Here is a 23,373-nt window from a genome sequence, read left to right as displayed (position 1 = left end):
TAGAAACGGCCCGTTAGCCTTAGCTTAGCATAGTCGCTGTATTCCAAACTGTCCAGCTAGCATGTCGTTGCAAAAGTCAATCAAATAACTCAAGATTTTTTATAATTATTTCTCGTAACCTGTACATTCACATCTGAGTGCAGATATCAATGCAAATTCACACGAAGGGATTTACTAGACCAATTTGGATTTGGAACTATTTTCGGGCATAGCACCAGCAAAGCACCGCTGCCAGGCGCAAAGACACCACACAGTAGAGCTGTAATCGGGCCTTAAAAGTTAGACCCGACGAGGCCCGAGCCCGGCAGTGTTCAGCCCGAGCCCGACATTTTGATTGACAGCTTTTTAAAAGCCTGAACCCGTTACAGTCCGACATTATTGAAATCTGCGCATGCACATATCTTTTGCCTTTAGTCATGAATGAGAAGAGACACGTTTTAAAGGGGAAAATTACCAGAAATCTTGGTCACTTGTAAGCATAATGCTAGCAGGCGAGAAGCTAACGGTCTAATCCGATTCAATGATCTATGCTAGGCTGAAGCTAAAAGTTGTATCGCCAGACTCACAGAATGGCTGGATGAACGGGAAAAGGGTAAATATTGATTGTTTTGCTCGAGGGGAGGTGGGAAATGAGCTTATTTCCAAAAATGGCTGAATATCCCTTTAAGAGGGTGGGTTCTTAATTAACGATAGGCCTATATATGATTTGTGACATTGATTGTAACAACATACCTAGTCTTTGAACAGATTGGCAACTTTCTCAGCAATTAAGGCCCTGTGTCCACCAATTGCATTTTTAGCAATTTTCAATATAAAGTCTATGTAGCCCAGCGTTCACAGCGCTGAGCGCCCTCGGCGGAAAAAAGCTCTCGGCGCTGACGTTTTTTAGCGCAGCGCTCAGAGCGCACAAAGTTGAAATCTGTACATTGACAGACTTTGCAAAGATTTGGAAAAGATTTTTGAAAGACTACAGTCTCAGACCCTCTCACATCTAAAGACAATTCATCCAGTTTCTAGTCACAGTCTAGTCACAGACCAGTCTCAGATTAGGATTTTGCAAAGGCTGTGGGTCACTGTTTACAAGACTGCTACAAGATTCCTTCAGATTATTTCCATTGTGCACTACATATCAACACAAACTCATATACGATAAACTACTCATATCAAAGTAATTTTTTCGCGTTTCTTCAGCATTGTTTGATGTGTGACATCACTTACAGATATAGAGTTGTTCTGTCACGTAGAATAGCCGACTAATAAATTATAAGAAATGAAATAACAAATAATCATGTAGGCTACAGCTGTTGCCTATTTTGCCACTTCCTGTTTCGTGTTTGAGCGAGGTCACTATTGGTTTTTAATGTTCACGTCACTATTTGCATGAGCCACGACTGAAAAGACTTCCGTAACGGCAAAACTAGAAAAAGACTATTAATAGAAGATTGTAACCTTACACTAAATGATTTAGATGATGGGAGCGCGCCGCGATTCTAGTACAACTCCCAAGATATCCGCCCGATTTTGGAAATTTAGTCGCCGACTGTTAAAACAGACCAAAATTGTGCAATGTAAGCCAGCCTTTAGACGTTCAACGAATAGGGTTAGCCTACATTGGCGCTTCTTAGCACCATCTAGGCTACCGTCAAGGAGTTTGAAAAGGAACGAACGGGTCTCAGGTCTCAGCCCAAGATCAGATTTTGTTTTGCGTGAGAAAATGGATGTATGGCGTGTGTGTGTGTAAATAGGCAAAATCATGTGTTACACCCCGAAAGCGTGAGAGTTGGCAGCTCTGTTACCGCAGGCTGGGCACTGCTCCCTGCCCCGCTTGTGACTGTTTCCCCAGTATTTGCAAGCAAACTGCAGATCTCGTCCTCACCCATCTTGAGTTTTACCTTTCTCATTTAGCGTGTCTGCTGCATTCACACTGTCCGTCTGCACTTGTGGACTCACATAGTTTTCAGTCAGTTCTGCCAGACGACATATTTCAACCGCTGCTGGTAGCATCAGCTCTAGTTCATGCAGCAAGCACCTTCGGGTGTTCTCACTTGCCATACCTAGCACAAGCCTATCCCAATCATCTCGTCCTTACCCCGTGTTCACACTGTCTACGTCCGTCGACGGATCTCGGAGGTTGAGGTTGCTGTATGTGTATTTGCATACACGCGATCTGATTGGCTGACAGATCCATCGCTGCCTGAAAAGTTGAACATTTCTCAACTTTCTTGACGGAGGCAACGGAGCTGAAGGAACGGACGGACCCACAATGCATTTCGAGTCCGCCCCATGCAAAGTGAATGAGATCCGTTGACGGACGTAGACAGTGTGAACGCGGGGTTAAGCCCACGATACTCACACGACACAGCTGCTTCCCATAGTCTCGTTAGGAAACTGTCTATTGGTTCATCAATCTCCTGTTTGCAGCACGCGAACTTATATCTTTCATACATCACATTTTTCGCTGGATTAAAATACACACCCAAAGCGTCTAGGGTCTTTCTTTTGCTCCTCATTCAATATCACGTTATGCATATAAATGTGGCGGCACTCGTTACCCATTAGCCGTCTTAGCGAGGCTGCCTGCACTTCCTCCTTCTTCTCATTTAGGCCCGCAGCTAACACATAGTCCTCAAAGTCCGCACGGAAAACCTGCCAGTTCATCGTCAGATCTCCGAACATCTGCATGTCTTCTGGTGCCGGAATCACATTATGCGCCATGTTATTTTCCTAGTTAGCTATATCAGCTAAACCACTTCTGACACCATGTTTCAGTTCACGATTTTAATGAATGGCTCTCAACAGGGGGTCAGGATTTGACTGATTAGCTTCGCCAATTAGCAAGGCACTTCCTCGTTGCCATTTTCCAGAAATACATCTTGTCCGGTGCCGTTTCTCCGCTTAGTGTGGGCACGAGCTCTCCTTCTGTACCTTACGTCAATCAGTAACCTGGCACATAATTGGCTGAGTAAAACGGCACTAGAAACAAGCCATTTGAAACGCCATGTTGAAGCCTGGAAAAAACGTTCAATTTTGGCAATTTTCACTAGCCTAGCATTCCCATTGAAATGAATGGGGGCGGGACTTGTTCACTTTCTCCAGTTCTTATAATTCCTCCATGGCTCACAATCACAGTACACGGCATTCGTCACTTCCGCTTAAAGGTATTCTATGCAACGTTTTTCAGTTAATCAATTCGTTCCATACTGTTATATATGATTAAATGAGTCATTACCGGTCGAACGGTGTCTTTTTTGGCCGCTCTAGTGGTCTGTAGCGGTAAAACCACACTTGCAACTTCAGGAGACACCGGGCACGCACCCATGCTCAACTCCAGGAAGTGTCATGTAAAGTCTCATGAAAAGGCACGGCAGACTGACCGATTGAGGAGTTTTGTCAAATATACACGCTAAAGCTGTAGGGGAAGCTCTGCAGAGAAATATGCAAGCATAAAACGAGCGAAAATGAAAAGTGAAAGCGAAACCGGCGATGAAATCGCGAATCCTGCATAGTATACCTTTAACATAACAAAGTCGGATGGGGAACCTTTTATGTGTTTGTGAACGTGTCTGTGTGTCTGTGTGTGTTGTGTGTTGTGTGTGTGGGTGTGCGTGAGGGCTGGGGATGCATGAGGGTAGGAGGGTGGGTGGGTGGGGAGTATGGGGGGGATATGGATGGGGATACGGGTGTAAATGTATGTTGTGTAATGTATATGGGTGTAAGCCTATATTGTGTAACGTGTGTGAATGGAGATTATGCTGGTTAAGATCTGATCATTTGTTTTGATATACTGGGAATCCAATGTAATCTCTGAAAAGCAAATAAAAATAATTCTAAAAAAAAAAAAAAAAAAAAAAACATAACAAAGTCGCTAGGTGTCGCTCTGTGCTCAACTCAACATCCATAACAGCGGACATTCCTGTTTCCAAAGAGTAAAAGTCCTGCCAAGTATTCAGGAATGCCCGCCTCTGATTTTGGGATACTTTGTTATGTTTTCCAAACTGATACTCTCTTTGAAAACTGGTTCTCTTTTCGGCGGTGATAGTTAGCATGCATAGCATGCAAGAAACCAATTAGATTCACACTCTCATTCCCTTTAAAAGCCTGGTGCATTGTTCCATGGCCTGTTGGTATTATCATGGCGGATTTACCTGGGCGTCAGGAAAGATTTACTCCAGACCAGACCGATTTGCTCGTGGGTGAGGTAGAGGCACGGGAGCAAGCAATCTTTGACAGCCTGGCGGGATAGACACAGATTTCGCCTACACTCTTCCTCACTGAGGGAAAGATACGCAGTTTGGGGAGTAAGCATTACATGTAATTGAGTTACGTAATTTAATTACAAAATAAATCTAACAGTAATATATTACAGTTACTGGAGAAAAATGTGTAATTCAATTACAGGTACTTTTGAAATTTGTCAAAATTACAATTTGAGTTACATCTCAATATTGTCAGCAAAACTTGCAAAGAATATTGTATGTAATAAGAACTGTTTCCCTCCACAGCCATAGTTTGATATGGGACCTTCTGATAGGCTCTATCACGTCTACAGCGCCATCAGCGTAGGCCTACATGCCTGCCTGTAAACGTGTTATGATTATCATTATATTATCCTCGCAAAAAATGTGATGCTAATTCATGCATTGAATGCCCATGCTGCCTTGTGAGCTTGTACAGAACAGCTTGGCAGCCTGTAGACCAAGGCCGAAATCTTCGCATGGATTTGGGGACTATATCATTTAAAAAATCAGAAAAGTAATCAAAAAGTAATTAGTTACGCTACTCAGAAAAAGTAATTCAAATAGTTACACTCAGACCACCTTTGTAGAGTCCAAGACAAGTCCAAGACCAGGACCGGTCGAGACCAAGTCAAGACCGAGTCCAAAGAGGTTCAAGTCCAAAAGACTCGAGTCCGAGTCAAGACCGAGTCCAGGACAGAAAAAAAATATTTGTATGCATGACAGTATAAATCAGGGCTCTTCAATTAGCGGCCCGCGGGCCGGATCCGGCCCCCGAGATACTTTGTAGTGGCCCTTGAAGTGTTGGCTGATGTTATACAAGCAAATCCTTATATTCGGTAGAGACGTAAATAGCTGGTGGAAAACACAATAATGGAGGTATAGCGATAGTACACTGCGAGTAGCGCATATAAGTAATGTTCTGTGTGGTGCGATGCCGTTGTAAGCTACTGTGTGTCTACTGGGTATTATGCAAAGACGTTACTTGTGCCTTGCTTCGTTTTTACGCAGCGTCACCAACATGTTGACGTGCGCCAAATCCAAGTTGTTTTCCTCAAAGCATGAAGCATTTTTGGTGCATGAAATCTCACCGGTAGTGTGCCTCTCCAGTCCAAGCATATCCTCGCGAAAACATTCGCCACTCGTAATGTAGCTATTGAGGCAAATAGGAGTCGGTTTAAAAGTTTAACTGTGGCATCAGTTCTGTTTCATGCGCTCACTCGCTCGAAAGTCCTGCAGCCACTGCACCTCAGCCAATTGCGCGTAATGTTTAGAACGAGTTTAACATAAGTTCCATTTTAGCTTAGTTTCAAGGTAAATTGCCACTACGTTTGAGTAAATAAGCTACTAACATTGTAACGGGTTTGACCACGCAAATTGTTTCAGTGTGAATCTGTGAAACTAATACACATCCATCGCCTTGATGTCAAGTCCACTGTAAAGCCTACCTTACATTGACAGACTTTGCAAAGATTTGGAAAAGATTTTTGAAAGACTACTGTCTCAGACCCTCTCACATCTAAAGACAATTCATTGAGTTTCTAGTCACAGTCTAGTCACAGGCCAGTCTCAGATTAGGATTTTGCAAAGACTGTGGGTCACTATTTACAAGACTGCTGCTAGATTCCTTCAAATTATTTCTATCGTGCAATAGGCTACACGTCATCATTAACAGGAACTCACATGATAGCCTACTCATATCAAAGTAATTTTTTTGCGTTTCTGCAGCATTGTTTGATGTGTGACATCACTAACAGATATAGAGTTGTTCTGTCACGTAGAACAGCCGTCTAATAAATTATAAGAAATGAAATAACAAATAATCATAGGCTACAGCTGTCGCCTATTTTGCCCCTTCCTGTTTCATGTTCGACCGTGGTTACTATTGGTTTTTAATGTTCACGTCACTATTTGCATGAGCCACGACTGAAAAGACTTCCGATAATATCAAACATGTTTGATATTGTCGTAACGGCAAAACTAGAAAAAGACTGCCTCCGACGGACTTAAAACCGCTAAGATTGGCACCTTACACTAAACGATTTAGATGACGGGAGCGCGCTGCGATTCTAGTACAACTCCCAAGATTGCCGCCCGATTTTGGAAATGTAGTCGCCGACTGTTAAAACAGGTCAAAATCGTGCAATGTAAGCCAGCCTTAAGTAACACTGATTTGTGAACACGTTCATCCAATCTAAATGGTGGGAACGTTAAATGTACACGTATGTTGAGAAGAGTTAATTATGCGACCGATTACGCACATTTATTTCTTTTGAGCACCGTTTGAAACCTGTTTGTACCCATTGGAAATTATGGATTTAGCAGTTACTGCGCAAAGCTCAGATTCCATTGCTGTTAATGTTATCACAGATTTCATATTAGCCATATTAGCAATGTAGATCCAGTGTCACCTTCCCAATGCCTACCACTGTGGTAGTCTGGGCCTGTGGCAGAAATATTCCCAAAACACAAATACAACAAAATAACCACCAAAAAAACTAGATTATTATTTTACAAAATGCAACATATTAGCAATATAGATCCAGTGTCACCTTCCCAATGTTGACCTAAGATAAGATATAAGATAAGATAATCCTTTAATTGTCTCCCAAAGGAGAAATTTGCATTGTTACATCGTCCAGACAGTGAAGGAAAGGAAATAAATAAGACTTACAGACAAACCCACCCCACCCCACATACAACAGTACATCTGTGAGACATGCAACATGCAACAGTACACATTCCTTAGGCACCCCTCCACTGTACCTGTTTGAGCACATGTGAGGAAAGCACAACCACTATGTACAGCCAATTTATCCCAATACCCGTCAATCTCATCAGCCTGCACTAATGCTAAAATATAAATAAATAGACAAATAAAATAGATACAACAACCTGTCCTAATGCAATGTATAAGAACTGTATAAAAAACTGTATAAAAAGGTGGTCAGTAAAACAGCTCTAATAATTCTAAAGTGCCTTGTGCTCTGTCAGGACGGTGCTTATTGAACAGTCTGACAGCAGTAGGTAGGAAGGACCGGCGATGTCTCTCCTTTATACACACAGGGTGTAGTAGCCTGTCACTGAAACAGCTGTTCAGTGATGTCAGAGTGACATGCATTGGGTGATGCTCGTTGCCCAGCATAGATGTTAGCTTTGCTACCATCCTGCCCTCTCCCACTGTCTCTATTGGGTCAAGCTTGCATCCCAGCAGCTGAGATGCCGCTCCCCCAACATACTATTCCATAAAAGATGGCTGATGCCACCACTGTTGTAAAAAGTTTTTAAAAGCGCCCCCTGAACCCCAAAGGATCTGAGTCGCCTCAGTAGGTACAGCCTGCTCATCCCCTTCTTGTAGAGTGCAGCCGTGTTGTTGGACCAGTCCAGCTTATTGTTGAGATGAACACCCAGGTACTTATAAGATGTCACTCTCTCAATCATATTTCCCTGTACATTCACTGGTGCTGATGGGGGGTGACCCTTCCTACGGAAATCCACCACCAGTTCTTTGGTCTTGGCCGCATTGAGTTGAAGATGGTTCCTCAGGCACCAGTCTGTGAAGTCCTGTATGAGATGCCTATACTCTGTCTCATCATCCTCTTTGATGAGGCCCACGATCACAGAGTCGTCAGAAAACTTCTGCAAGTAACACTGGGGGGAGTTGTATTTAAAATCTGCAGTGTATATGGTAAAAAGAAATGGAGCCAAAACAGTTCCCTGTGGTGCCCCGGTACTGGAGAGAGCTGTTTCTGACACACAGTCCTTTGTCCTCACATATTGTGGTCTCCCTGTGAGGTAATCCAAAATCCAGTGTGTCAGGTGCTGGTCCACCCCCATATTTTGTAGCTTTTCCCCCAGGAGTGTAGGCCTTATGGTATTGAAAGCACCGGAGAAATCAAAAAACATGATTCTCACAGTGCATCCAGGTGTGGCAAAGTGGATGGTTTGCTAAATTGACACATGTCGACTACGCCACCTGAGGCCCTTCCCCTCAGAATATGAATGATTTGAAACTGAATTAAGGTGTTACAAACTACCAGGCAACACAGGTTCGGGGTCACAGAAAACCAGAGAGGCATGTGTTCCAAAAATAAAGTCTTATTTATTGACATTAAAAACATGAGTGAGTTCTCTCCAGTGTGGGTTCGCTCAAGTCAGATTTATTTTCCAGTGTGGATTCGCTAAACAGCAGTATCCTACTCTCCAGAGTGAGTTCGCTAAAGTCAGTATGGTTCTCCAGTGTGGATTCGCTAAACAGCAGTAGTACTCTCCAGAGTGAGTTCGCTAATGTCAGTATGGTGGCTATTCAGGGAATGAGACACTCGTGAATACACAGCACTACAATGCACAGCACTCAGTTGTCACAGCAAACAGTGTAAATCACAATCACTTCACGCTGGCTTATGGTGACAAATTATGACACGCAGTGCAACAAGGTACGGATAGCCTCCACAACCGAACTGCGTTCGTAGTCACTCGTTAGCACACAGCAGCACACCTGTCGTCACTTCAGTTAGTCAATTAGGGCTGACTTCGTGGTGGCTAAACACAGCCGATTCAACCACGGAATGAAACACAAACACAACACTGAACAAAACAAAACAAAACAAAACAGCAGCGTTCGTCGGAACTGGGACCAAGACGCCTTGATGTTGCCGCCCCCTGTTACGCCCGAGATCTGCTACACAAAGAACATACGATTAAACCCACACAAGTTTACATATTACTTTAAAAATGTTTAACGTGACCTACCGCTCTGCTGTGGTCGGTCATAAGGCCCATGTTCAGCGACTAACTGCACTCCTAAACCCCAATGTTTGAGTTAGCCCACTGACTGATACAAACGTAGCCAACAACAAACACAATACTTCCATCACCTACCGAGAAGTCGGCGGACACACGGAACCGGCCAGAGGTGAAGCCAATACGGGGAGCGGTGAAGGCTGGAGTCAAGCAAACGATGTAGCTACGACGCTAGCCTTCAACATAAAAGCTAAAACCTTATAGCCGCTCCCACGTACTGATTGGCTCACCTCCAATTTCCCAGAGCCACTCAGAAGGGCATTGCCGAGCTGTCTAAGGGGCGTGGACCTAGTCCTGCTACACAGGCTTGTCCAGATGAGAAAAAGATCGGTGAAGGAGGAAGACGAGAGCATCCTCGACTCCAGTGCCAGGCTGGTAAGCAAACTGTAGTGGGTCTAAAGCTGCTCTCATCATGGGGCGGAGCTGGGCAAGGACCAGCCTCTCAAAGGTCTTCATGAGGTGAGATGTCAAAACAACCGGCCTGTAGTGGTTCAGCTCTTTGGGATGTGGGATTTTTGGCACTGGGACCACACAAGATGTCTTCCAGAGCCGTGGAACTTTCCCCAGTTCCATGCTCATATTGAATATGTGCCCCACTATCCCACCCAGCTGATCTGCACAGGTCTTTAGGAGCCTGGGGCTAATGCCATCCGGGCCTATGGCCTTCCGCACCTTAATCCTGCTGAGCTCCCTCGATACCTGTACTGATGTGCAAGACCAAGTGGTGGAGTTAGACAGTTGCATGTTGGGAGCTATCGGTGGGGGGAAGGTGTGCAATGCAGAGGACCCTCTGGGGAGTGACCGAGAAACAGCTGTCCGTATGAGGGAGGTGGAGGAGGAAGATGAAGATGAAGTTACAGAGGGTGTAAATAAGGATGAAGTGGCAGAGAGTGTAGGAGGCTGCTCAAATCTGTTGAAAAACATATTTAAGAGTCATTGCATGAGAGAACCAGGCAGAGGTGGGAAGATGGGGGTCGGCCAAATCGGCTCATACTTTGTATATGTGATAAGTATGTGGAACTATGAACAGCCATATACTTAAAACCCTCCAGCTGTTTTTTGTTATGGAGTTCTGGGACCCCTCTCAGAGACCCTTGGATTTTTATCCAACAATTCATGGCTGAAAATGACTGAAATTGCCATTTATACCCTGATTATCCTGATAAAGATATGAACATAAGCTTTATATTTCCATAGAGCCTAGGTAGCATAGTTTTAAAGACCAAAAGGTGCACCGAGGGGTTATCTACACCACTGAAAGCAGAATTTTCCTCCCTCTAAATTTCGGTCATTTTTAAGATTTGGATCTCATATTCAGAGCACCCTTACACCTTGTGGGAATATACAAAGATTTTTTTAAATATTTCTTTCTATAATCTGCATGACCTCTTCTTTTTAAAAACACCAATTTGAATTTGTCTTATGCAAATCTTTCTTTTTCATTTCCCACCCTAAACAAGAGCCTTCTACAGAATCTAGTTCTTGAGCAATGAGCTTGTGAACTTTGACAAAAAAATGAGGCAGAACAAATTTGACCCCCCCCTCCCCCCCCCCTCCCCCCATAAAACTGGCTGTTACTTGAAAAGTATTGATCTTAGCACAAAAACATTTTACAGAGTGTCTCCTGGGTAAAATAGGGACGCATGGTATTTTTTTTCCCGATTTTTTTTGAGACGTGCGTGCGCTCTGGTTGATTTGACGTGGAATGACCCAGTAGGGTGTGTGCGTGCACTGTGCACTCCCCAAGCATCAAGGCAAGCGCTCTCATAAAATAGTCTCAGCTATGTGCAAATGATTCCCGACTCTCTTCTCTTCTCTTCTCTGACACACCCGTTAGGGCGCGATATCATCTCCTATCTAGAGAACATACATTTGCGCCGGAAAAAAAGAAGGATGCGCTGGCAGAGAATATAGTAATGATAGGTTGCGCAAGTCGCAAAAGCTCACTGCGCCGTCTGCATGATAGGGCCCTCTGTGTTGGAATGTCGTGTTGAGCAGGAAACCAAAATATTGGCCTGAAAAAAAAAAATGGCGGGGGGGCGGGGGTGAGGGTGATGGATCAAAATGAAAAACAATAGTTTTATGCTATCTTTGTGAGTCTACATGCCCACCAAGTGTAGTACACCTCGGTCTTTCGAAAAATTGCTCATGCAAAAAAAAAAAAAAGAATTTGACTAAACCTACATATACCGTTGCTTCGGAACAGTAATGGTCATTTTCATGCACTGAAACAGTTAAAGAGGAATTATGCAGGATTGGCGATTTCATCTCTGGTTTCGGTTTCGTTTTCGCTCGTTTTATGCTTGCATATTTCTCTGCAGAGCTTCCCCGACAGTTTTAGCGTGTATATTTATACATATATAGGCTATATATAAATTGCAAGCGTGGTTCTTCTTGTTCCTTACGCGTCTCTGACTTCCAGATGTAAACTGAAGACGATCGCTCATCAGAAAGTTGCAAGGTTGCAATAGCGGATAGGGACACTGGGGGCGGGAGGAAATATTACTGTTTTCGATGAAACTAGTCAGTCAAGCAAAACAACGATCTTTGAGCGATTTTATGACTATGAAAAAGTTGCATAGGGTCTCTTTAAAGGTAGAAACACAACAGCTTTGCTGCTTGTGTGTTAGTCTGCTGAACTGTACAATCCCCACCTGTATTGCTCACCCAATGTTTTTCACAATCTACAAGTCACAGGCAGTGATGGGAATAACGGCGTTATTAATAACGGCGTTACTAACGGCGTTAGTTTTTTCAGTAACGAGTAATCTAATTGATTACTTGTCCCATCTTGATAACGCCGTTACCGTTACTGCCAAAAAATGCGGTGCGTTACTATAGGCTATATATTTTTTTTTTCTCTCCAGAGATCTCAGAGCCGAGGGCGAGGCAGATTAATTTTACTGTTCTTCCTTGGGTAGTGAGCACGAGACAAGTGCATACATACTGACGATTGGCTGAGGTTGAGTAAAATTTCATGGTAAGCCAATCAGAGGTAGAGTTGGGCGGGTGTTCCTAAACTTGCATAGTAGCCTAGTTCGACACACAGCGCGGCGCACCTTAAGCGAGTTGGTCAAAGTGAAATCGGTATGGCGAACGCAAATAGGCAACTCCAAAAACAGCATTCGCTAAATGGAAGAACAGTCATTATTTTTTCTTCCATGAAATGAAAAGAACGAATGTAATCGTCAAATGCACATTATGCCCTAGTCAAAAGTGCCTTGTAAACATCAGTGTCGAGTAGCCTAATTCAAACTCACTCAAACATCTCTCAACGTCGCATGCCTCCACAAAATTAGTGGCCAAGACTGCCGAAAGCGAAGGAGACGGCTACAAAACCAAAGCAACAGAAGCTTAACAATTAAGAATAAGCCACGAACTTTTGTGCTGGTTGTGGTAGCGCATTAGCCTACTAACGAAATGCGGTCAAGGTGTGAGGTTATGGTGGAATAAACAACAGCATCGGACGCGATTCAGCCAATCATAATCAAGGACTGGAACCATCCGTTTTAGAGGCATAGCCTACTTTAATTCTGCCCAGTTCTGGCCTGTTGAGGGGCAATAAATATCAAAAAAGTTCCAAAACATCTATTGTGTTATTTGTATCGATCCACTATACAAACATAATATCTACATGCCATTTGATTGGAGTCTCACTCCCTCAGCAACATTAGAAAGATGTGTGTACATTGTTTCTCTTAATAATGTATTGTATTAAATGTCCATTTGCCCATTTCATTACAATATTCAGATTTATTATTAACAAATGAACATACACCTGTATTTTAAGTTCCGTTAAAGAGGTGGGTTCGCATTTAAAAATTTACTTGAAAGTAACGCACCAGTTACTTTCTGAAGTAACTAGTTACTTTTATAATTTGTAACTGAGTAACTAATTTAGTTACTTTTTGAAAGTAGTAAATAGTAACTGTAACTAGTTACTTTTTAATAGTAACTTTCCCAACACTGGTCACAGGTGACATCTCTCAGGATGTGTTTCCCATCAGCAGTGGGTCAGTGGTAACTGTAGTCTGTCTTTAACTCCACAGAGAAGCGTGAAGATTTGAGGATTGTGCTGCTGGGGAAGACTGGAGTGGGAAAGAGTGCTGCAGGAAACACCATACTGGGGAGGGACCCGCTGCCGGAAGAGACTGGAGAGGGAAAGAGTGCTGCAGAAAACCTGGACAAGGGCACATTTGAATCTTCTCTCTGTGCTGGCTCTCTTACAGCAGCATGTAAGAAGAAAAGAGTTCATGTAAATAGGAGAGATGTGTACGTTGTTGATACTCCAGGCCTGTTTGACACAAGAACCAATCATGAAGAGACAGAAAAAGAGGTAAGAGAATGCATCTCTCTGTCCTCTCCGGGTCCCCATGCTTTTCTAGTCGTTATCCAGCTGGGTACATTCACACCAGAGGAGCAGAATACAGTGAAGTTGATTAAGAAAATCTTTGGTGAAGAATCAGCCAAGTACACAATGGTGCTGTTCACTCATGGAGACAAACTGAAGAAAATAACCATTGACGAATTTGTGAAAGGTAATGAAAAGCTTAAAGATTTCACTGATCAGTGCCATGGGGGATATCACGTCTTTAACAATGAGGACAAAAAGAATCGCTCTCAGGTCACAGAGCTGCTGAAGAAGATTGATGCGATGGTGAAGATGAATGGAGGAGGCTACTACACCACTGAGTTGTACCAGCAGGTTGAAGCAGAGATAGAACGAGAGAAGGCAAAGATTCTGAAACAGAAGAAAAAGGAGAGGAAGCTAGAAGAGAAGAGGCTGGAAGAACAGATTAAGGACAAAGAAGAGTTGAAGAAAGCTAAAGAGGAGCTAAAGCAAAAGGAAGATGAAAACGCTTTTACCCTCTCTGAAAACGCTAGACTGGAAGCTGAGTTAAATAATAGCTTTACACGTTCAGGTGTCATAGGTGCTATAAGTGGTGCTATAGCAGGTGGTATAGCAGGTGGTATAGGAGGTGCTGTCGTCGCAGGGCCAGTAGGTGCAGTAGTGGGAGCAGCAGGGGGTGCAGTAGTGGGAGCAGCAGGAGGTGCAGCAGTGGGAGCAGCAGCAGGAGGTGCAGCAGGAGGGCAGCAAGCAAAGAAGGATGACTAATTGAGTTTAGTTCCTTTAGTTAAAGACAGGGACAGCGCATAATAAAACATTAACTTTGTACAACAAGAAAATATGTCTTGTACCAGGTTTTAGCAAATTGCTATTTTTCACCTGTAGTCACTGGACAGGTTGATGGAATAATAAAGTGGAAAGCAAATGCATTGTACTGTGATTAAATAACCTGTGTGAAACTCTTTATCTGTGTTTTCTGTTCTTGGGGTGGGATATAGACATCTGATTTCCAAATTACTTGATTGATGATTAACTTCAAAATGTTACTTTTCCATCTGTTCTATTTCTGTTTCCTCTACTTTGTACCCAATAATAGCTACTCCAAACAAGAGTCAAACATGGATTCAAATCATTCTATCATGTATAATCAATAAATAAATTACCAGATCGTAATTTCATCATGTATTACATTATTACTAGACTAATACTGTTATACTGTTAAAGTCTGTTATTCTTTTTTGGTATTTAGCTCACTGCCATATTGTCGGGCTTGGTATGTATTTGTGCCTCTCTCTGTTTAACAGTTTATGCATCAAGACAACATGATGTGTGTTAAATAAAGGGATGATTATTAAATTCACTGATGTCTACAGTGGATTTGTGTTTTATTTCCTTTGTAGTAGGCTACTATTTTGCAGTGGCAAGTTTTCAAATCAATCAAGTATGAGGCTGGTGTAGAACGGAGAGGACAAGTAGAGCATACGTTTCATATTAGATCCAGTCAAATAAAAGTGATATACACTTAAAGTAATTCATAAACACACTATGATGTACTGTATGCTTTCAAATCAACAGAACATCATTTATCCTCTCAAATGAATGAAACTTGATAGTGGAATGAAACTCCTCCTCTTTGATCCTTAGGATGCTGTTCAAATTTATCTGATGCTTGATTATGCCTAGAAATATGCACCGTCCAAATATCTGCTGTGATAGAGACATGTTCTAATCCCTCAAATGTTTTAGAGATTAAACATGACACATAAGTGAAATAAGTAGGGATGCAGCTATCCGACTTCTTCAGTATTGATACCGATACCAATGCCTGGGCTCTGTGTATCGGTCGATACTCAATATGGATCCGATACCATTGTTGAATTAATAAGCTCTATACCTCTCCATGAGATTTCAGGCTTGACTTCAACATTCATTCCCTATGTAAACATTACTTTCCCAGGGAAAAATGTTAACAAAATTACACTAATATATGTAATGTATTAATATTATTGTTATTGTTATTGTTATTCTTCTTCTTCTTCTTCTTCTTCTTCTTCTTCTTCTTCTTCTTCTTCTTCTTCTTCTTCTTCTTCTTCTTCTTCTTCTTCTTCTTCTTCTTCTTCTTCTTCTTATTATTATTATTATTATTATTATTATTATTATTATTATCTCTAATAGCCTATTAAAAAAAACAAAAACAGTTGAGCACCAGCAACAGCATTCAAATTCAAGTTCACAGTTTACATATTACTAAATAATAAATCCAACTAGCAGACATAAAACACAACAAATACATAATTATCTCCCACCAAAACCATTTTGCAGATAAGCCTGCATTGGGCCACCCCTGCAAAGACTGCAACCAACCAAACATACAGTGCCCTCCAAAAGTATTGGAACACATGCTTAAAGTTAAATATAAAATCAGATTTTGGAAACTGATCTTAAATGCCTTAAATGAAACAATGAAGAAATATTCAACCTTTAAGGACATTGATTTTCTTTGTGAATGAATAATGTATTGTAAATAAATAAATGTTTACCTTAAAATACAGAGGTCATAAATATTGGAACGCCCATGTTAAATTTCCATAGAGGATTTTTGTTTCTATTTTTAAAGGCCAGTTATTTCATGGATTTAGGACACTATGCACCTTGATAAAGTCCCCTTGGCCTTTGGAATTAGAATAACCCCATGTCAACACTATACCCTTAACATACTAAGAGTTTTTAGCTGGTTTGAATTGCATTGAGCTCAATGAGTTACCTTTTCGCTACCCAAAATGCATACTATCAATCAAATGCTAACTGCATCTGAACCCCTTTGTGTAGAAGCATAATCTTGGTCTCAAATGAAAGGTAACACTCTGATGTTTCTTGTAGATTATTGTATGTCAGATGTTCTGATATATAATGACTACACAGAATATGGAATAATTACACAAATGTCTCTATTTTTTACATTTACGTTGTTGGTTCAATGGTTGTGTATAAGTCAGACTATACATCTGCACAACTAATATTGGATAAAACAACATGAAGATTCAATTTCTATGGATTCTTGTGAATATTTCAGTACCCAATATGTTGCATCTACTTATTGCTAAGGATATGCACTGCAGCTAGAAGGTGGGGAGGCACTGGAGGGGGAGGAGGGCATTTTTATAGAAAATAATTGAGACATAGTAAGATTAATCTGACAATGCAAAACTATACAGATTGTACTTGAAACATGTTGTCATGTATGGATACCCAAGAGTCTAAGCTTTCAAATGGTGTATAATATCACTATGCTACATAGCAATATGATGCACACAATTGATTTTGAATGTTGGGGGGAGGGGGGAAGTGTGCCGTGGAGGGCACACTGTTCCATAAAGAGGTTCATACTAAATGGATATACGTATTAATCTTTCACATGATGTGTGTCCCATCAGCAGTGGGTCAGTGCTAACTGTAGTCTGTCTTCTCCACAGAGAGCTGTGAACCTTTGAGGATTGTGCTGCAGGGGAGGACTGGAGTGGGGAAAAGTGCTGCAGGAAACATCATCCTGGGGAGAGAAGTGTTTCCATCATATCTCACCGCCTCCCCTTTGACAACGGTGTGTCAGAAGGGAAGAGCAGCAGTGAATGGGAGAAATGTGTGTGTTGTTGATACTCCAGACCTGTTCAACACAGATTACAGTGATGACGTGATCATAGAAGAGATTCCAAAGTACATATCTCTGTCCTCTCCGGGTCCCCATGTGTTCCTGGTTGTGATCCAGCTGGGTAGATTCACACAACAGGAGCAGGATACAGTTAAGGTGATTAAGAAAGTTTTTGGTGATGAATCAGCCAAGTACACAATGGTGCTGTTCACTCATGGAGATAAACTGAAGGGGAAACCCATTGAAGAATTTCTGAGTCGGAATAAAGAACTTAAAGAGTTCATCACTCAGTGTCGTGGGAAATATCACGTGTTTAACAACGAGGACCCAGAGAATCGATCTCAGGTCACAGAGCTGCTGCAGAAGATTGATGAGATTGTTGAGGCGAATGGAAAAGGGTATTACACCACTGAGATGTACCAACTGACTGAAGTAGAAATGAAAGAAAAGCTGCCAATAATTTTAAAAGACATACAAGAGAACAGGAAGAGAGGAGAGGAGAAATGGATTAAACATGAAAAGTTGCTGGAGAAAGCTTTTCAAGAGCTTAGAAAAAGGCAGGAGGAAAGATATTCACCAAAACTAAAGTTATTTAGACAAACTATATGGAAATGTGCCATACTAGGAGGTAGTATAGGAGCTGTATCAGGTTTTTGTTTGGGAGGGCTAGAGTGTCTGATCATTTGGGCAGTCGTGGGACTATTTGGAGGGGCAGTAGTAGGAGCAGGGATGAGAGCTATATGGAAATGTGCCATACTAGGATGTATAGGAGCTGTAGCAGGTTTAAGGGTGGGAGGGCTAAGATGTGCGATCATTGGGGCATGTGTGGGATTATGTGGAGGGGCAGTAGTAGTAGCAGGGATGAGAGCTACATGGAAAGGTGCCATACTAGGTTGTATAGGAGGTTCTGGAGCAGGTTTTTGTTTGGGAGGGCTAAGATATTCGATCATTGGGGCAGTTGTGGGACTATTTGGAGGGGCAGGAGTAGGATATTGGATGGGAGCAAAAAAGTAAGACTAATTTCCTTTTTTAAATCCACTTTGTTTTTGCCTTGTTCTTATTCTGTTTGAATGGGAAACCAATTTCCAAATGACTTAGTTAATTGGCCTGAAAATGTTATTTGATATGTCTGACCATTCTATATCTCTGCTTCTCTGTGTTCAATTTTAGCCGTCCTAAAGATCCAAAATAAATTCACAGAATCATGGCCATACATATACTTTATCATCAGATAGTAATTGAAAGCCACTGCCTTTTGTCTTTACAGCATTTATTAAAGGGATAGTTCGGGTTTTAAGACACAAAGTTATATGGGTTCCCTGTCAGCAACATTGTGCATCAGCACTGACTTACCCCCCGACAGCGTCCTGTGAGCCGAGATCCAGCCGGTTTTTGATCGTTTTTGATGCTGAAGAAAGTAGTCCGGCAAGTTGCTGGGGTCACGAAAGTAAAGTGTTTTTCTTCTCAAAACCATATGCGTTCAAAAGAGTGATATATTTGCACCACAAAAACGTTGTCCAGCTGTTAGTAGCGCGCAGTGATAGGAATCGAGAAAAATAGTGCCAAGTGATAACGAGGTTTGAATTTTTCCTGGACAACATTTTTGTGGTGCAAATATATCACTCTTTAACGCATATGGTTTTGAGAAGAAAAACACTTTACTTTCGTGACCCCAGCAACTTGCCGGATTACTTTCTTCAGCATCAAAAACGATCAAAAACCGGCTGGATCTCGGCTCACAGGACGCTGTTGGGGGGTAAGTCAGTGCTGATGCACAACGTTGCTGACAGGGAACCCATATAACTTCGAGTCTTAAAACCCGAACTATCCCTTTAACACCACCTGTATCCTTAACACAGACTATAGCTACAACATGTTGTCTTAAGCTCATAGCACTGCCATGTTATTGCCCATGGTTTGTATTTGTGCCTGTCTGTCATACCAGCAGTTTATGCGAAAAGACAGGGTGATGTGTGTTAAATAAAGAGATGATTATGTAATCCATTCATGACACTTAGTTTGATTTGTTGTGTAGCATTTGTAGCAGAGACTGAACGAGAGACATGAGAATAGAAGAGAGGGAGGAACTGAAGAAAGTAGAGGGGAGGAACTGAAGAGACAACTAAAAAAAAAAACTCAAGAGGGAACTGTGTAAAAAAGAGTAAATATTAACCTGCAAGCTTACAGAACATTCAAACATGTAAATAGTTTGATATGAATGTGAGTTGAAGAGCCCTGTACTAGGTGCAGCAACAGGGACAGCATGTTTGCTTGTGTCTATTATAGGGGAGTGACAAGAGCTGAAACAGCAAATACCTTATGCACCATACTGTGGGTCTAGTTCCTCTATATAGTACCTAATGCACCATACTGTGGGTCTGGTTCCTCTATATAGTACCTAATACACCATACTGTGTGACTGGTTCCTCTATATAGTACCTAATGCACCATACTGTGGGTCTAGTTCCTCTATATAGTACCTAATGCACCATACTGTGGGTCTGGTTCCTCTATATAGTACCTAATACACCATACTGTGTGTCTGGTTCCTCTATATAGTACCTAATGCACCATACTGTGGGTCTAGTTCCTCTATATAGTACCTAATGCACCATACTGTGGGTCTCCTGGTCTATATAGTACCGAATGCACCATAATGTGGGTCTGGTTCCTCTATATAGTACCTAATGCACCATAATGTGGGTCTGGTTCCTCTATATAGTACCTAATGCACCATATTGTGGGTCTGGTTCCTCTATATAGTACCTAATGCACCATAATGTGGGTCTAGTTCCTCTATATAGTACCTAATGCACCATACTGTGGGTCTAGTTCCTCTATATAGTACCTAATGCACCATAATGTGGGTCTGGTTCCTCTATATAGTACCTAATGCACCATACTGTGGGTCTGGTTCCTCTATATAGTACCTAATACACCATACTGTGTGTCTGGTTCCTCTATATAGTACCTAATGCACCATACTGTGGGTCTAGTTCCTCTATATAGTACCTAATGCACCATACTGTGGGTCTAGTTCCTCTATATAGTACCTAATGCACCATGTGGGTCTCCTGAGTTCTTCAGAGGAGAATCATCGCTCAGGTTTGAACTTATTAATGGTTATAAATAATGACTTGAGGGGAGATTGTCATTGCAATTGCATTGTACTGACTCTGCTCTGTGTAACAATAAACTGAACAATGTGCTAGTTTAGTCTCTTACCAGCATGTTCGCCTCCTGTGCCTGAGGATGCGGCTCTAGGTCCAGTGAAGGAACCGAGCATGTTCCTTATGCAGCTCTAGGTCCAGTGAAGGAACCGAGCATGTTCCATCCCATGTGGCTCTAGGTCCAGTGAAGGAATCGAGCATGTTCCCCTCGTGTCAGTTACAAACACCCTGTTCTTTTTTTAAAGGACTGTTTATTTATTTATGTATGTATTTCAGCATGATCACTAACACATTTTTTATAAAACAATGTTAACGTCATAAGGACTGTTACAAACCCTGACAGGCTAAGCCAACAGTGTGAGAATGTATTAAAATATATCATTTTTATTTCAAACAGTTATTATAAATTTAGTTTGCACATAAAACACTTGGAACTTTTACAAATTTAGACAAAAATACAATTTGTCAGCTGGTACCAGCGGTTATTATTGTTAAACAGTTAATATGTCAGACTGTGACTACAAAATATATATATGGTAAGTGTGTGCATATTGTAAACAGCTGTCACATCTACAGTAGTTCTTTATTTCACTACATTTACACATGAGGACTGATAAGAGTTCAGTCCCTGCTCACTTCACAGTGTTTCAAAGCTCTTAAGGCGTCTTTAGGAAAACAAGGTTCCCAGCGTGTGGGCACCAGAACATCTAGAAATCTATACAACAGGCTACGTGTGGGCGCCTGCAAGATCTAGAAATCTATACAACAGGCTACGTGTGGGATCACCTGAACATCTAGAAATCTATACAACAGGCTACGACTATCTCAGTATTTACAGCTTCACACAGAACAACAGCACCATCATAATATTGTGTTGGTCACAGCGTGCAGCAGAAGGTCTGTTTGTCCTCTAAGGTCAACTGGGGAAAGGACACAGCGCGTGTGTGTGGTGCTACTGCAAGTGCTACTCAGCTGGTGGGTCTGTGGGATTGGGAGGTGATGCAGTGTCTGTGTCTCCTAATGTGAGAAGAGTAGGTTAGTGGGCATATAGGCCCGTAGGTTAAGTGGATCTAAGGGCTTTCCAGTGGAGATTACTGAGGCCATTGGAGGGTTAGTCAGAGGTGGTCTCTGTGCTTGGCCCAGAGTCTCTTCCCAAAGGGCTGGGCAAATGCTGATGCCCTCCTGACCACAGGGGGCGCCACTTCTTCAGCCACCACCACAGACGTCCGCTACGTCTTCACGCAGGCCTTCTTGCAGAGATCCTCCGACTCAAAGCGGTTCCTGTTGCCCTGGCAACCGCCGTACCAGAACTGGGCGCAGGAGTTTGCTTCCGGGTCGTAGTACCATCTCACCTCGTACTGCCGGCACGGGCCGGGGTCCAGATCCTGACCACAGCCGACCTCTGCACAGAACAAACAGGTGTGTTACCGCAGCAGGTGTGCTAGTACAGGTGCGTTACTACAGGTGCACAACAACAGGTGTGATATGGAAGGTGTGTTAGTACAGGTGTATTACCACAGGTGCATAACAACAGGTGTGTTATGGAAGGTGTGTTAGTACAGGTGTGTAACCACAGGTGCATAACAACAGGTGTGCTAGTACAGGTGTGTTGGTACAGGTGCATAACAACAGGTGTGATATGGAAGGTGTGTTAGTACAGGTGCATAACAACAGGTGTGTTAGTACAGGTGCATAGCAACAGGTGCATAACAACAGGTATGATATGGAAGGTGTGTTAGTACAGGTGCATAACAACAACAGGTGCATAACAACAGGTGTGATATGGAAGGTGTGTTGGTACAGGTGCATAACAACAGGTGTGATATGGCAGGTGTGCTAGTACATTCATGCAGTGAGTGTGTCCTGTAGTACATGTGTGTGTGTGTGTGTGTATTGTGATGCATTGATTGTGATCTGTCACACCTACCCTGCACAAATCCATCAGCCGGTGGGGGTGGGGGGGGCTGTGTGGGCACAGGGGGGGTCGCCAGGTTTGAGTGCCAGTTTGTGGGCGTCTGGGGGCCCACCATGGCGATGACCTCTGACATGACCTTGACCCCAGGCGACTCCACGGTGAACTCGGGTAGCGGGTCGAACGGCTCCTCGTACAAAGAGGTGGAGTGGCCGATCTCGATCTCATTGTCATCTAAGGAGTTGCCGTCGGCATCGTCGGGGAATGGCGGTGAGCGGTCGGGGAATGGCGGTGAGCGGTCGGGGAATGGCGGTGAGCGGTCGGGGAACGGAGGGCGCTCTGGCTCCACTGGAGGCTGTGGCTGAGACGGGAACAACAGTCACAGTCAGGATGCACACGATTGGACAGATGTCTGCACTTGTGTCTGAATATTAAATTGGACATTCAAGTAGAAGAGATTGATTCTCTTTCAAGCAGAGTTTCAAGAGATTGATTTTTAAGCTGCTACAACTACATTTAGATGTATTCAGTTATTCTGAAGATTTTATCCAAAGTGACTTAAACAATGAATGGTTCAATGGTGCTAAGATATTGTTAGCTACAAGTGCCACTCACATACGGTAGTATAGATTAACAGCTGACGCAGTTGACCAACTAAACTAGAAGCAACAAAAGAGTACGGCCAGCTCACCTGCTTGTCAGGGCGGTATATCTCACTTTCGGGTCTGTAGGGGTCCGGTCGATAGAAGTCGTTGTCAGGACGATAGGGGACATTGCCAGGTCTGTAGAGGTCATTGTCAGGACGATAAGGGTCACTGTCGTAGGTGGGTTTGTCCGTTTTGCCTGGTGGGGGGCTGTGGCCGTTGGGGAATTGGAAGTTCGGGATGGGTCTGAAGAGAGAGCCGTCGTCGTGCTCGCAGATCCGGCTCAGGAGCTTACTCTCCAGAGCTAGCAGGAAGAGACAACAAAGATAGCCCTTAGCATTGCAGCTAGCACAGGAAGGGACAGCACAGATAATCCTTAGCATTTCAGATGGCACAGAAAGAAACAGCACAGATAGCCCTTAGCATTTCAGATAGCACAGGAATGGACAGCACAGTTAGTGCAGGAAGGGACAGCATTGATGTCCCTCAGCATTGCAGCTAGTGCAAGCATTAGCACAGTAGCACTTGCAATATTCATCAGAGATTATGATCATTAGAGCAATAATAGTAATAATAGTGCTAAAGGGCTAAAGCACACACACACACACACACACA

General features: G+C 42.8%; 3 protein-coding genes and 1 long non-coding RNA gene across 4 annotated transcripts in view; 2 read left to right on the top strand and 2 right to left on the bottom strand.

Moving 5' to 3' along the window:
* LOC134072609 (GTPase IMAP family member 9-like) overlaps positions 1–14,647 on the top strand; it is an 81,873-nt gene extending 67,226 nt beyond the window's left edge. Inside the window, exon 3 of the mRNA XM_062529382.1 lies at positions 13,088–14,647. Within this exon, the coding sequence (XP_062385366.1) occupies positions 13,088–14,154 (1,067 nt within the window). The 3' untranslated portion in view covers positions 14,155–14,647. The remainder of the gene's footprint in view (positions 1–13,087) is intronic.
* On the bottom strand, positions 8,851–9,196 carry LOC134072586 (uncharacterized). The gene is made up of 3 exons (XR_009937182.1): positions 9,117–9,196; positions 8,988–9,038; positions 8,851–8,916 (listed from the first exon to the last, which is right to left on the bottom strand). It is a non-coding gene; the product is annotated as an uncharacterized LOC134072586 (long non-coding RNA).
* A 1,588-nt stretch (positions 14,648–16,235) lies between the features above and the next one.
* LOC134072362 (GTPase IMAP family member 7-like) lies at positions 16,236–18,211 on the top strand. Its single transcript, XM_062528995.1, has 3 exons — positions 16,236–16,242; positions 16,860–17,674; positions 18,203–18,211. The coding sequence occupies exons 1-3, from the start codon at positions 16,236–16,238 to the stop codon at positions 18,209–18,211; spliced, it is 831 nt and encodes a 276-aa protein (XP_062384979.1).
* A 2,367-nt stretch (positions 18,212–20,578) lies between these two features.
* The window catches only part of LOC134072608 (collagen alpha-1(XXVIII) chain-like), a 21,252-nt gene continuing 18,457 nt past the window's right edge, over positions 20,579–23,373 (bottom strand). The window contains exons 14-16 of the mRNA XM_062529381.1: positions 22,806–23,062; positions 22,130–22,475; positions 20,579–21,604 (exon numbers count right to left, since the gene is read on the bottom strand). Of these exons, the coding sequence (XP_062385365.1) occupies positions 21,432–21,604; positions 22,130–22,475; positions 22,806–23,062 (776 nt within the window). The 3' untranslated portion in view covers positions 20,579–21,431. The remainder of the gene's footprint in view (positions 21,605–22,129; positions 22,476–22,805; positions 23,063–23,373) is intronic.

Source organism: Sardina pilchardus, chromosome 24 (genome assembly GCF_963854185.1).
Source record: "Sardina pilchardus chromosome 24, fSarPil1.1, whole genome shotgun sequence".
In the NCBI taxonomy this organism is placed as follows: domain Eukaryota; kingdom Metazoa; phylum Chordata; class Actinopteri; order Clupeiformes; family Clupeidae; genus Sardina; species Sardina pilchardus.
This window is presented reverse-complemented; position numbering and strand designations above follow the sequence as displayed.